We start from the raw sequence: 14,845 nt of genomic DNA, 5'->3' as shown, positions 1-14,845 counted from the left end.
TTAAAATACAAATACAGTAAGAGGGAAAAGTTTTTCCCCAATCACCGACACCAGATATTGCTACCAGTCGGAGCGAGGATGTTTGAAATAATAACACACCAAGATGGGAATTACTTCTTTTTAAACCACTTTTTATACATTTGCTGATGCTACCCGCTTGATGGAATTTTTCAACGATGTATAGACTTACTGTAAATGACTTATGACTTACACGAAAGGATGTGGATTTGGTTTTATATCTTGAAATTAAGCGCTTGGTACCTGTAAAACGGAGGGGTCGTCCTCTGTGACTCGTATACAATTTTATTGAATATGGCACAATGTGTACATTGAAATAAGTTTTTGTCCATAATCGTTGAATCTATGATAGAAATTACAATATTAATTCAGGTCCAGTGTACGGCAAATGGTTACTTGCTGTACAGCGTATTGTAAAAAAAAAAAAAACACCTTACTTTTTCACTGTACAGCAACTTGCTAATCCAACAATTGCAGAAATACACAACGTTAGGGTTGAAGCAGCAAACGTTGTCCCTCGTACGCACCTCGATTTAATGCGCTAAGCTTTGTATGAGAGGAATCAATATGCACTTCTTTTTTCAATATCATCATGTTCTTCTTGAAAAAAAAATCCCAGTTTAAACTAATGTACCAAGCTCTATTCAATTCGACTATTCATTGTTTTGTTCCTTGTTCGAATGAATTTCACCTCTGCGAAATGTTGTTGAATGAAATAATGTCAACAGTGGCGGATTTAGAGCTCTTCCCTCCCCCCTCCATCCCCCGTGATACACGGTGACAAAGTCACATACAGTTAATACTTCTATATCACAATTCCACGAAAAAGACACGACACGGTCGGTGCAGTATTTAAAAACCTTGCACTTAAATTACATTCTGTGCACAGGTATTTCAGGAGTAAACATGTCGCTTTTTTATCTTCTTATGCGTTTTATGTCAAAAGCAATAATAACTTGAACATTCCATTCAACATGCATGTTCTTACACAAGAGAATTGATTCATGCTACAATGGACGAGGTTGATGCAGCGATGGCAAGACGGAAGCTCTCTTGTGAGGAAGTCACAGCTGGTGACGAGGTCGACGCTTCTGTTAAATCCACTGGACGAAAGACGGGGACAAAGGAAGAAAGAAAATCAAAGCGCCGCCATGACAAGAAAGGCTCCAAAAACAAGTGCTGTGTAGTTTTGTAAAGACACTGAGGATGATAAGAGCTGCTACTCTGGAGGAAACGTTACATAAGTACTAGGATTAATTTTTTGTGACTTTGAGACAGCTACCGCATTCCGTCATTCGTTCATCTATCATTTGCAGAAATTTGAGGATACCGATCCCTGCACTTAGCCATTCGTTTGTTAGTGTCTCTATTCTTGGTACGTCACGTCTGTCTGTCCTTCCGTCCGTCTGTCTGGGTAGCCACGCGTCTTATTCATAACCATGTCATTGATTTGGATGATACTGTTCAAAACTAATTCCAAGGCAAGTCAAAATTGCTTTAATAACAAAGTTTAATGTACAGTACATTACCTTAGTATGTGCCCTCGTGACATCTCGGCTCGACTACGCCAATGCTCTTCTTTCCGGTATTAACACAACCGACCTGGCAAAACTGCAGAGGATACAGAATATGGCAGCATGAATCATCACTCGTACCAAGAGATGTGATCGCATAACTCCAGTGCTGATTTCTTTACATTGGCTTCCTATTGACAGGCGCAGCCAATACAAAATTTTCCTCTACACATATAAGGTGATTCATAAAATGGCACCAAAATACTTGGAAGAGGTGACCACTGTTTACCAACCAAATCGTTCCCTAAGATCTGAAAATTCACTGACATTAGTTAGACCTAGATGTCAAACCTCCACATATGGAAACAGGCGCTTGGATGTGGCAGCAGCTACACTCTGGAATTCTCTACCTGATACCCTCCGCCGTTGTCAGAATTTAAACACTTTTAAAAAATATTTAAAACCACATCTTTTTGGACTTGCATATTATCAGTATCATAGATGGTTAAATCTTTGTGGTTTCTTTACCATCAGTTTTAACATGACATTTTCAAGTGTATATTTGTATATTTATTTCAACTATTGTATTCTATATCATTTGATTGTACGGCGTGAAACTTTCTTAATGCACAGCATGTTTTAAATTTTAGTAATTTTACTTCACATTATTGATCTTTTGCTAGCATTGTTTTGATAGTGTCTGTCATAATGCTATTGTAATTTCCTTTTACTACTTTTATAACATGCTGTATCATTTTTATTGTGTGCAGCGCTTTAGAGTGGTTCTTTATGGTCATATAAGGCGTTATATAAATAAATAATATTATATGCGAGAGATTCTAGCTCAGGACGGGTTTGCCGCTATGGGGAAATATATACTGACTTTATGCATGGGGGAAAATTCTAAACAGGAACCTGCTCCTCCTATAGAAGAAAATCTGACCCGAGTCTGTTTTTCTTTCCGGCGGGGGATTCTATGCGGGGAAAATTTCATGCAATAACATAACTACCAGATGTGTGAGAAAGATACATTTTATTTTCATAGAAGGAGAGTATTATTGGCCGAATCGTTATCTCAATATGGACATATAAAAACTTTGGAACGAAAGGAAAATTTTGCAAAGTCACAACAGGAAATTCACAAATTTTCCACAGGACATTTAAATTGAAGCTTAGTATTGTCCCCCCCCCCCCCCCCCTAAAATTTTCAAATTTAAGGTAAATCGCGGTATCTTGTTTCGGAAAATGTACTAAACGATAAAAGAAGCAATAATTTCTTCCACTCCCGGAGAAGTAAATGACAAAATCCTTTGATTTCTTGAATTACTTTATTGGGAGAACCTAATTTTTTTCCAAAAACCCCTTGAAATTTGTATCATTTTATTAATTTCACCTTATTAAAATGATAGAAAATAGTACAAATGACTTAATAGGAGAAATATTTCAAGCCCCATAAAATCTATAAAATCCAGGAGCTTCGCCCCCTGGACCCCCACCAGGGCTTCGCCCTGGACCCACTGCCTCATAAAGTGGCGCCCCCCGTAACCACAATTCCTGGATCCGCCCCTGGTTAACCTCAGCAAACTGTATCAAACCGGCGTTAAAATGCTTTACTGCTGTCGCCCACGTTAATTGTAAGATATTTATGTAATATGATAAGGATAATTTTGTTCGTGGGCGAGGCATGTGCACGTGCTCTATATCCAGTTCAAAGTAACGATGGCAGCGAGATGAATGCCGAGACTTCGGAGAAATGAGGATACGGAGATTCCTTTTAGGTACTATGTGTATCATTACTGGGAAAATAGTACCATGATTTTCTTTTCTTGACATGAACATTCTGAAAATATGATGAAAAACTGAGCAATCAAGTAGTGGAAGTGGGTAACCTGAAGTTAGGTAGAAAGTAATTCGCTATTCATTATTAACGACCAATAACAGTTGATAGTCTCCGAGGTGTTTTAAAGTATTCACCGATTCGTTATTCAAAATACCGTATTCATTTCTTTAAACTAAGAATAGAAAGATTCTTTGTAATATCATGTGATTACTATTTAAGATTTTAACAATCCCATCCATGAGGTTCAATGTCTGTAACCAGCATAGCTAGCCCGAAGTAATATAGTGTAAAAGGCTAGGACTGTATAAAATGAAAATAACGATCAGTGGTCAATCTCATAAATCCTACAAAAAATATAAAATTAAGAGAAGGGCAAACACAGACCCCCTGTACATACCAGAAAGTGGGATCAATTGTCTAGGAAGAGTAATCATCCCCTGTTAACCGGTCAAATCCGCCGTGAGCCCTCTATCTTGATCAGGTAAATTGAGTAATACGTAGTCAAAAGCAATATGGAAAGAACGACCTAACGTATGAAACACGTCAGTCAGCCTTCAATAAAACGACAGGTTGTATTTAATTGTAAATTAGCTGCAGAACGGTAGCTCTCTGAAAAATATTGGGGCATATCAGAGATATGCTAATTGTAAATCTGATCTTTTATTTATTCTTATGTAACCTTTTTGCACCTTGTAGCCATCATTAGTGGAGACATTTATAACCTGTTCTCTTGGCAAGTGTTAAGAGCCAACTAAGAGACCTACGATGTTACGCGGTCTCCCATAGACACCCCCCCCCAATACATTATCAGTTAGACAGCAATGAACGTAGGCCTAACTATTTTGCGACCTCAACCTTTCAGACATCTGAATCATCTGCAATTATGTTCGCCGCCAAGAGGCCTCTTCTCAGTTGCACTGTGTATGTGACCAGAGATTAACAACTAGAGGCGTTGTACAATGTGTGTGCCCGGAAATTAAATACTAGAGGTATTGTACATTGTTAAAGTTTGGTGTGTTTTTTTGTTGTAAGATTTATCAAAAAGGATTTTCTGTTTAAAAGAATATGGTATTTCAAGTATGTGTCTTGTTGTGAATGGAGAATAACTGTTTAACTTCAGCTTGTCGTAAAGTGTACACTTTGGACTTCTTCAAGATTTATTAATTCAATTGGGGCCACTGAAGGAGAAACAGGAGTTTTCACACGGTGAAAAGGTATATAAATTAGTCCAGATTTTCAAGTTTGAAGCGTCATTTATCATTTAGGTCATTGTAACACCCTGCTCTCCAGGTGGTTAGTTGCAAACTCACTGTTACATGATTAGTAATCATTCATTGTTTTGTTTTTGACATCCAATGCTTACTGTGGTTCTGAACACATCGCCACCAGTTGTATGTGCTACGAGGTTTGACATATTTAGTCAGTTTAAACAAAAACATGACAATTTATCTTAGGCTGACAATATAAGATTGGATTGTTTAAAAATAACAATAATGATAAAGGAATCCACGCTCATTACGCAAAATGTGCACACTCGGAATTGTATAAGATATTATGATACAGGAAATTATTATATGTATAGCTGATAGGGTGATACAGGAAATTATTATATGTATAGCTGATAGGGTGATGCTCCGTTTGACACAAATATCGCCCCATTATAAGAATGAATCGTAACACCTTCGTCAGGAATTAGAATGGTCATTTATTGAGGAAATAAATGACAAGAGTATTTTAACTTATGTACAAAAGGATGTGTTAAATAGATTAACAAATCCGACAAATAAAAAGCAATACATAAATATGATGACAATGCTGCCTAAAATTATTATTAAACGATGTCATTTCGTAATACTTTGTAAAAGAGACAGTATACAGTCGATCACGTGTTTCATACACGTGCTTATTGTTGTGCTATATATTTTTGGTATCCTCCACTTAAATTTTACGTAGCAAATAAAAACACACATACATATTCATGAGAGAGAGAGAGGGGGGGGGAGAGAGGCAGACAGAGAGAGAGAGAGAGAGAGAGAGGCAGGCGTGCTGCACATTACTTTTTTTTTAAATAATGTTTTTATTTACAAAATTTTCACTTCATACATACACTGTTGCATACATATGGGAGATAGGTTACATGGATATTTTCACAACATATTAAATTCATTTTAAAATACGAACTCATTAATATTAACTCTAATACTGTCTACATTTCATATTTACCTTATTCTTTTATGTAAGTATATGTATGATGTAAAAGTCTTTTTCAGGAGAGAGAGAGAGAGAGAGAGAGAGAGAGAGAGAGAGAGAGAGAGAGAGAGAGAGAGAGAGAGAGAGGTACATAAGGTATTAGTTTCTTGGTAACAGATTTTGATAAGTATAATAGGTCTAGATATAATATATCTATTGATCAAACACAAAAAGAAGCACAAACCTATTTGATGAAAAAGTACAAATAGACCTAATTACTAACATAGATTTTCACATATTCTCTGCCAGTGAGTTTCATATTCATCATATCTACAGTTTTGTAGCAGCAAGTACTTCTCAACCACAATTCTGTCTGTAACTATTTTTCCAATCGCAGATATATGTACTTGCGGACTCTTTTGACATTTACAAGAAAAAACATATTGTTTTACTATAGATCTAAGCAAAATCAAGTTTTGAACTTTATACATATGTCTATTACAGTATTTACCTAATAGTACAGTGAGCTTGTCAAAATTTACAGGGATATGAAACTGTTCTAAAATCCATTGTTCAACATCACACCATAGCTCCTTTATTTGTATGCAATCGAAAAAAAAAATGTTCTAATGTTTCGATATGAACACCACAAAAGCTGCACATTGGAGAGTCTTTAATTTTCAGTTGGAATAAATACTTGTTAGTAGGGAGTATTCTATGGACTATCTGAAATTGCAGCCAATGCAATTTTGACTCTTGTGTAGCTTTGGAGGGAAGTTCAAAAATCTTATTCCAATTACTTTCAACAAAATTGTACTCATTTTCTTTCCATTTTTTTTTTACAGAAGTAATTGTCTCTCTTTTTGTGTGCAAAAGAATATTGTATATATCTTTACATCCTTTACTGTTTTTATAGAAGAGCATGATAGACTTTGGGAGGGTTGGTCCTATTAATTTTTTTCCAAAGTGGTTAGGAAACTCGGTTAATACTGCTTTTTCAAGTCCAGCATATTCAACAAAGTTAGTTTTTATGTTTAACTTAAGCATATCTTGTAATCTTAAGAAATTTCCGTTACTATCAAGATCTTTGATGAAAACAAATCCTGCATTGTAATAATGTATCAGGAAGATGGATGTATTATCTATCTTTACTTTGGGATTAAACCATATGTGTTCATTTAGAATATAAGAGTCAATCTGACTGTTGATATTGATTATTTTTACCCAGCTTAAGAAAACATCTTTCCAAAACACATTATTTATTCTTTTTGATATATTGGAAATAAAGTCAGACCCTTTTTGCAGTAACTCCGATACTTTCATTTGAAGAGTGGACTCTAGAAGTTTTATTCATTTGGAGTCAGCATGAAATAATTTTCTAATCCATAATGATTTTAAGGCCACTGTGAACTCAGTATAATCAGTCATTTTTAAACCTCCAAATCTATAATCTTGGACAACCGTGTTTTTCTTAATTTTATGTGTACTATCTCCTCAAAGAAATTTATACAGCTCAATCTCAATTTTTTTTAAGTATTCCTGCCCAGGGTTGGGTAGGGTTAGTATTAAGTGGTTAAGTTTAGGGATAAGTAATGATTTAATAATTGATAATCTGCCAAGTGGTGTTAGTTTCCTTCTTTTCCACTGATCTATTAATTTTTGAATGGTCGATAGCTTTGGAATGTAGTTATTATCAATCATTTCCCAGAGGTTTACAGAGAATTTAATTCCTAGCATTTCAAAGCTTGTATTGTTCCAGTTTAATTTCCATCTAGAGTGGTGAAATACATCTTTTGAAAATTTGTTGCTCCCTATCCACACCATGTTTGTTTTTGAAAAGGTTTTTTTAAATCCAGAAATGTTTGCAAAAAAATCTAGCTCCCTTCAGATACCATTCATTGATTCCGGTGACCCATCTGAAATTATAGAGGTGTCGTCAGCATATTGGAATAGTTTATATTCTTCACCTTCAATTACAATACCTTTAATATCTTTATTATTTCTTATTAAGATTCCCAATACATATTCATGAGAGAGAGAGAGAGAGAGAGAGAGAGAGAGAGAGAGAGATGCACATTACTTTGATGTCCGAGATATTAGGAGAAGAGCTGGAGATTTTAGAAATATCAATATTCTTTAGAATAATACAATTCTACTGGATAAAAAGTAGTCAATAAAACATTATGAAAGGTTAGGTCTTCGGTACGGGAAGATTAAAGTGATCATTGATGGGAATGCTGGGGACAATATATATGATCGAGTCTGCAGATAAGATTGCATGTAAAAGGATCGGGGTATGATTTCTTCTCATATAAGAATTCATACGTCAAAACCATTCAATCCCTCTTGTTTCATCAACATACCGCTGTTAGAGTAAAAACAACACTGTTAACGTGTTTAACTAATTAATGTATGCAGCAAAGTTTAATAGTCACGTTCAGCATGCGTGATTGATAGTTGTTTTTTTTTTTAAATTTCACAACAGTTGTAGATTTTTGAGTGTACGGCACATACATGTCGGTGAACGTGCCGATCTGTTTATAAGGACCTGAATGAGGATGTGAAATTGTATATAATGACCGATTATGTTGATGGAATGGTCAGATATGACCTCAGTTCAGAAAACACGATCAATGATGGACCTACTGCCCGTTACCTAAATAAAGGTAAGCGAACAATGCATTTCACACCTCGTTAGAGAGAGGTGCAATATGCGAAACCGAAAGTGAAACATGAAATGAAAACGGAAACCTAAATCGTCTCACTCCATAGCTGTAAAAAAAAAAATTTGATGTTAACCGCTGGTGGATTTACACCTCTACCCTGTCTATTGACTGTGCGGCGCGATGTCATTTATTTATTTGTAACGCGTACAATTAATAAACTACAGTATGTAAAATCTGGAATATTGGACGGTCGCACTTAATCCTTTATTAGAGTAAAGTTTCTGAAAATACTTTTTGATTTACGAAAAATAATAAATCAATTTGAATTAAAACGTGTATATAATACCCCCAGTTCTCTAGCATGCCCATTTCTATTTTTAATCTACTTAAGAGACATTATCTGCCTGCTGTTTCCTGTTTACTGGTGGATGTTCGGGATATAAATAGACAGTGGGTAACCCAGGCAAAGTATGAAATACCTTAAACGTACGTTAAATTAATTGGAACTTTTAAAGAGAAATATAGAAAACCGCATACTAAGCAAGATGAATAATTTCACTTACAAAATAAAATGTCAATGACGAAGATAATCAGTATGCCAGAGGTTATTTGTACGTTTTGGTTTTATCCCAACTGTTCTGCATCAATGATTTTATGGTAAAAGCGTGCCTCCATACACACACAGGTAAAATTACGCGTCTGAGTCAATGGGATTTCCAGGTGGAGAATAAACCCCTATGTTTCATTTTCGCTTTTAAAGATGGGAGACAAAGAAGCCCTGACGCTAGGTAAAGAAAAGATGGAGGAAGAACATATGAAAGAACTAGTTCAGGCACTTCCTCCAGGTTTTATGGACAGTCCGCTAAAAGATAGCGTCCGATATAAAGGTCAGTCTGAAATCGCTAAAGACCCCGCCAAGGCAGCTATGGCTAGACGGCTTTATTCGGTCGAGGAGACACCCATGGTGAAAAGCGACACATTATTACCTGAAATAGACGACGGAAAAGCATTAGACAAATTGAAAAATGGTGAAAACAAAAATCCGGACAAAACAAAAGAAACTGTACCAGACAAACCCTCATACACCGGACAGCAGGGAGAAGAGGATGGGGCTAATAAGCCCCTAATCGCCGAATCCACTGAAAAGAAAGAAAGTACAGACGACGACATTGAAGTGGAGGACGATGATAATAAAAGTCTCTGTTGTCTTACGATCAAATACAAACCTTCAGACAAACCCGACTGGCCACCAAGGTTTCATATAAAGGACATTGTTTTGGCGTTCATTGGATTTTTCACATTCGCTATTGATTACGGAACCGACATCCGCCTGCTGGTGTTCTACTACAACGAGCAGAGACTGACACATCTATACCTAACGGCTGGGTTCATTGTGGTGCCGTCCTTTATCTCGGGAGTGATCTCCGTCATTTGGTACAAAATGTACTTCAGGAGGGATGTTAGGAATGAATATGAACACGCTAAAACGTTGTACTATTCCCGAATTGTACTTTCGTTTCTTCAGCTTGGCCGACTATGGAGGTAAGTGATGAATGCAAGCAGTCTGGCGTCATGAGTTTGTTAGAAACTTGCAATTCGTTTTGACTGGGAACAGTTCATTCAAAACTATGAATGAAACCTTTTCATCTATGTAGATGTAATTATTGTAATTGTAAATGTCTAAAAATAAAGCATGGGAAAAAAAATTAAAATGAATGAAACCTTTACATGTTGCATCTTTATCTTTCGTTTTCAGGAATATTTAATGTGATATTTGTTGTAGAATTATTCAAGCTTTTTTCTCGCTTCAGGCAAGGCGAGTACATTTATTGTGTGGCGCATAGCTTGCGCTTGGAGAAGAAAGGCAAAGCGACCGAAGCACGGGCACTAAGGAAACGAGCCACAGAAGAAAAGCGAGACGCCACGATACTCGGTCTCATCGACGGGTTTTTGGAGTCCGCCCTTCAGCTCTTACTACAGATCTTCATTGCAGCCGACAGTCAAAATTACGTCACGGACTTTCCGATCCGTAAGTCCAATCATCAGATAAGAATTTACTCCTGGTTCAGTGATGTTCTGATTCAAGATTCTAGGCTTTGTAATATCATTGATAACAAAATGCATAAAACTTGTAGCATAACCTTATTTTACTGTATGTACATTTTCAGTGTCCTCTTTGATGTCCTCTTGGTTTTCAACGTCACTAATCATCACAACATACTACAGAGCCAACAGGAAAGCCCAGAAAAGTAAACAAAACGTGGACTACGTGTCCTCCCTGTTCTATCTTCTCTGGCGAATGTTTGAGCTGGGTCCACGCTATATATTACTTGGTCTATGTGCAGCTTATTTCAAGCCTTGGTCCTTCATTCTAGCAACGGGGCACGTCATTTTTGTCACGCTTTTGTACCGATTTATGAAGGCGGAATTGGCGGGAATCTGCGAAGACCCAGTAGAAGAGGTGGAAAAAGGTAACACACAACACGCGGAGAACCACGCGGAGCCACGAAAGCCTGGGTGTGGCGTACCTATACTTCAGCATGCCTTCTTACTGGTTCTCGGATTCATTGGCTTGTTTTCTTTCATCAATCTGAAAGAAGGAAAAACCAGATATTTAACTTTCATTTATTACGTGGTTTATTATGCCGAGAATATGCTGATGGTGGCGGTGATCATTTGGTTAGCAGACGACAGACTCCCGCCACCTGACTGTTACGTGCTTGTCGTAGCTCCAATAGGAATTATAGGTCACGTGGTTTGCACAGCAATATTTTACTTCCTTTTCCATCCTCAGACAGCTGGCAAAAGGAGGGTCATTGCCCCGAGGATTAAGCTTAACTGCCCATGTCTGCCAAAATGAGACAGGATATTTTTCATTTAATCAGTCAGCATAATAATTTACATGCAAGTGCATTTTAACTGCTAATGTATGGTACGATTTCCTCCAAAGAAGTAAAACTGGGCATCATATCTGACAGAACTAGGAATCAAATTATGTACCAAGTTAAGATATTGGATGTCGAGAATAAGAGATGAAGTGAAAAAGGAGAAAGGAAACGAAAGGAGAGTTACTGGACTTTGTATGATATACAATGTGTGAGGACAGTGGGCACTTGTAAAGAGTTGTGAAATAAAAAACTTTACTACTAAAACAAGTATATGCAATGGATTTTCCCCTTGAATCGTTACTAATTCTTGCATTCTGCATTCTAATATTTATAAAACAGAAACCCTTAAAAAAATCCCATTAGATTTCCGTGAAATTTATTTAGTACAGTTGTGTATATGTATGAAAAAATTGATATATATAAATATTTTTCTCGATGTTTTCCATAACCTGCACTGATCTTGTTGTATGAAGATTTGCTTCTTGTAAAGACATGCATTTGTGTGGGCATAATTATTCATTTAATTTTACATTTTTGGATTTATTCTTTACTATGTACAGATATTTCTTACAGCATCGATTATTTTGGTTTAGTTGATTGGCCTTGCATTTTACATTTTAATTTAATGTTGTATTTTACTATAATGCATTACTGTTTAATGTGTAAGATGTTTTTACTGTTGTTTTGTTATTGATTATTGTTCAAGGTTGTATAGTATGTTATATAGTCGAGCATTATGATGGTGGTTCTTTAGGGACTCAGTATAGCCAAACTTCCCCGTGATGATTCTGATGCAATGTTAAAGTATCTACAGTCATACTGTATACAGCATAGTGTCATAAATGAGTCAACTTTTATTCATTTTACATGTACAATATAATTCATTGAAAATATCCACTTTTCTAAATCATTTTTATAAACTTATCAAGATTCAATACTAACTTTTACACCATTAACAACACACAGACCTGCAGTATATGATCTCAGTGTCCCCCCCCCCCCCTAAAATGCCGTACACATATTATATGACAAAGGATATTTTTTAAGATGAAACTTATCGTAAAACGTGAAATTTGACTCGTGTATGGCACTGCATTGCACTGTTTTAAGGATGCATGTATATAGATGTGAAGGTTAACATTAATAGCGTCGCTACACTGGTCTCAAAGAAACTTGCTGTAAACCAAATGTGTGCAGCATTCTTGCTTTAATTAAACTATAGAAACAAATGATTAATGTGTGGTTTTCATTCTTATTAAAGCTTTGTTATGAAAATAGACAGTGCATTTTAATATGTCGATTATTTCGATTTCAGTTTTGATTAATTATATCAAATATATATATTACTATCATCATCATTACGGTATAGCCATTATTTTTTTCGCAGGGTGGTAATTTTGGCTTATTTTAGCAGTTTGGTTTTTTAAAAGCTGCACCTAAATTACTATGTAATCACAATACGTATATTAATAGCTGCACCTAAATGTGTCTGTAATCACAATATGTATTTTAATAGCTGCACCTATAGATGTGTCTGTAATCACAATACGTATATTAATAGCTGCACCTAAATATGTCTGTAATCACAATACGTATATTAATAGCTGCACTTATAGATGTGTTTGTAATCACAATACGTATATTAATAGCTGCACTTATAGATGTGTTTGTAATCACAATACGTATATTAATAGCTGCACCTAAATGTGTCTGCAATCACAATACGTATTATTAAAGCTACACCTAAATGTGTTTAATCCCATGGAGACTCGGGTTAGAATAGGTCCTCAGTATCCCCTTGTTTGTCGTAGAAGGCGACTAAATGGGGCGGTCCTTCGGATGAGACCGCAAAAACCGAGGCCCCGTGTCACAGCAGATGTGGCACGATAAATATCCCTCCCTGCTCAAAGGCCATAAGCACCGAGCATAGGCCTAAATTTTGTAGCCTTCACCGACAGTGGTGACTTCTCCATATGAGTGAAATATTCTCGAGAGGCACATTAAATAATATTCAATCAATTAATCTAAAGGTGTTTGTAATCACAATACATATTTTAATAGCTGCACCTAAATGTGTCTGTAATCACAATACGTATATTAATAGCTGCACCTAAATATGTCTGTAATCACAATACGTATATTAATAGCTGCACCTATAAATGTGTCTGTAATCAAATTACGTACATGTATATTAATAGCTGCACCTATATATGTGTCTGTAATTACAATACGTATTTTAATAGCTGCACCTAAATATGTCTGTAATCACAATACGTATATCAATAGCTGCACCTATAGATGTGTCTGTAATCACAATACGTATATTAATAGCTGCACCTAAATATGTCTGTAATCATAATACGTATATCAATAGCTGCACCTAAATTTGTCTGTAATCACAATACGTATTTTAATAGCTGCACCTAAATTTGTCTGTAATCACAATACGTATATTAATAGCTGCACCTATAAATGTGTCTGTAATCACAATACGTATTTTCGCAAGAAAGATAACGCTGTATAGTCGTTGTTTTTTATGTCCATAAACTAGGATTTTTTAAATGTCAATTGTTTCTGATGACAGTAAAACGTTTTACAGATAAGTTTTTAGCACAACACTGTTTATGAATTTTTATGCTTTGGAACTCGAAGTCCACCAAAATATATTCCGTAAAAATTATTTGTATACCTATGAGCTAGAAAATCGCATTTACACCTATGAAAAAAAAGTACTAAATTTGAAAATCTCAAGAACAAAAATGATGTTTGCTTCAATATAAAAAACATTACATGATAAATTTGGAAGGGGACTGGGGGGTGGGGTGTATGTTCCCGTCTTACCCTGAACATCTAGCCAACAAAGGAAGTGCCTTGTTATGATATCCATTGCAAACAAAAACTTGTGTGTCATGGTCATAACTTTGTAATGAAGGGTCATTAGCTCATATGTATCGAAAATGTTGTTGATAAACCAAGGCCAGGGCGTTACTAACATTAGAAATAACTGTCTGGACGACGATTTTAAGTTGAAGAAAAAACAGAAGTCTGCATAAAGCACAGAAATACTGACATAAACTCGATCAAGTTCATTTGGCCATGTTCAAAATCACTGGTTAAAAAAGTTTGAATAACTCGCTTGACACAAAGAGCAATGCATCATAACTTTGGATGATTATGCCAAATGAGTAAGGTCAAGGTCACTGCATAATGTTAATGTTTCTTTCGGGACTTATTTTTGTAAGGTACAGACAGCAGAAGATCGATATACATGTCATTTGCCATCATAATTCTAGCTGCGGATCTGCAGCTATCACTATCCCTATAGACCGGTTATCTACAGCTATCATTATCCCTATAGACCGGTTATTTGCAGCTATCACTATCCCTATAGACCGGTTATTTACAGCTATCATTATCCCTATAGACCGGTTATCTACAGCTATCATTATCCCTATAGACCGGTTATCTACAGCTATCACTATCCCTATTGACTGGTTATCTACACCTATCCCTATAGACCGTTTACATACACCTATCATTATCGCTATAGACTGGTTATCTACAGCTATCATTATCCCTATAGACCGGTTATTTACAGCTATCATTTTCCCTATAGACCGGTTATTTGCAGCTATCACTATCCCTATAGACCGGTTATCTACACCTATCATTATCCCTATAGACCGGTTATCTACAGTTATCACTATCCCTATAGACCGGTTATCTACA

The 14,845-nt window shown here is 36.0% G+C and overlaps 1 protein-coding gene and 1 long non-coding RNA gene across 2 annotated transcripts; one reads left to right on the top strand and one right to left on the bottom strand.

The window, feature by feature from the left end:
• Window positions 1–5,056: 5,056 nt before the first annotated feature.
• Window positions 5,057–8,932, bottom strand: LOC130055059 (uncharacterized). Its single transcript, XR_008803281.1, has 2 exons — window positions 8,792–8,932; window positions 5,057–7,478 (listed from the first exon to the last, which is right to left on the bottom strand). It is a non-coding gene; the product is annotated as an uncharacterized LOC130055059 (long non-coding RNA).
• A 56-nt stretch (window positions 8,933–8,988) lies between these two features.
• Window positions 8,989–12,348, top strand: LOC125650099 (XK-related protein 6-like). The gene is made up of 3 exons (XM_048878068.2): window positions 8,989–9,770; window positions 10,040–10,257; window positions 10,397–12,348. Exons 1-3 carry the CDS (start codon window positions 8,989–8,991, stop codon window positions 11,086–11,088), a joined length of 1,692 nt encoding a protein of 563 aa, XP_048734025.2. The 3' UTR covers window positions 11,089–12,348.
• Window positions 12,349–14,845: the final 2,497 nt, after the last annotated feature.

This window comes from Ostrea edulis, chromosome 5 (assembly GCF_947568905.1).
Source record: "Ostrea edulis chromosome 5, xbOstEdul1.1, whole genome shotgun sequence".
Lineage (NCBI taxonomy): Eukaryota > Metazoa > Mollusca > Bivalvia > Ostreida > Ostreidae > Ostrea > Ostrea edulis.
Note: the sequence above shows the minus strand (reverse complement) of the source record. Positions and strands in the feature narration are given on the sequence as shown.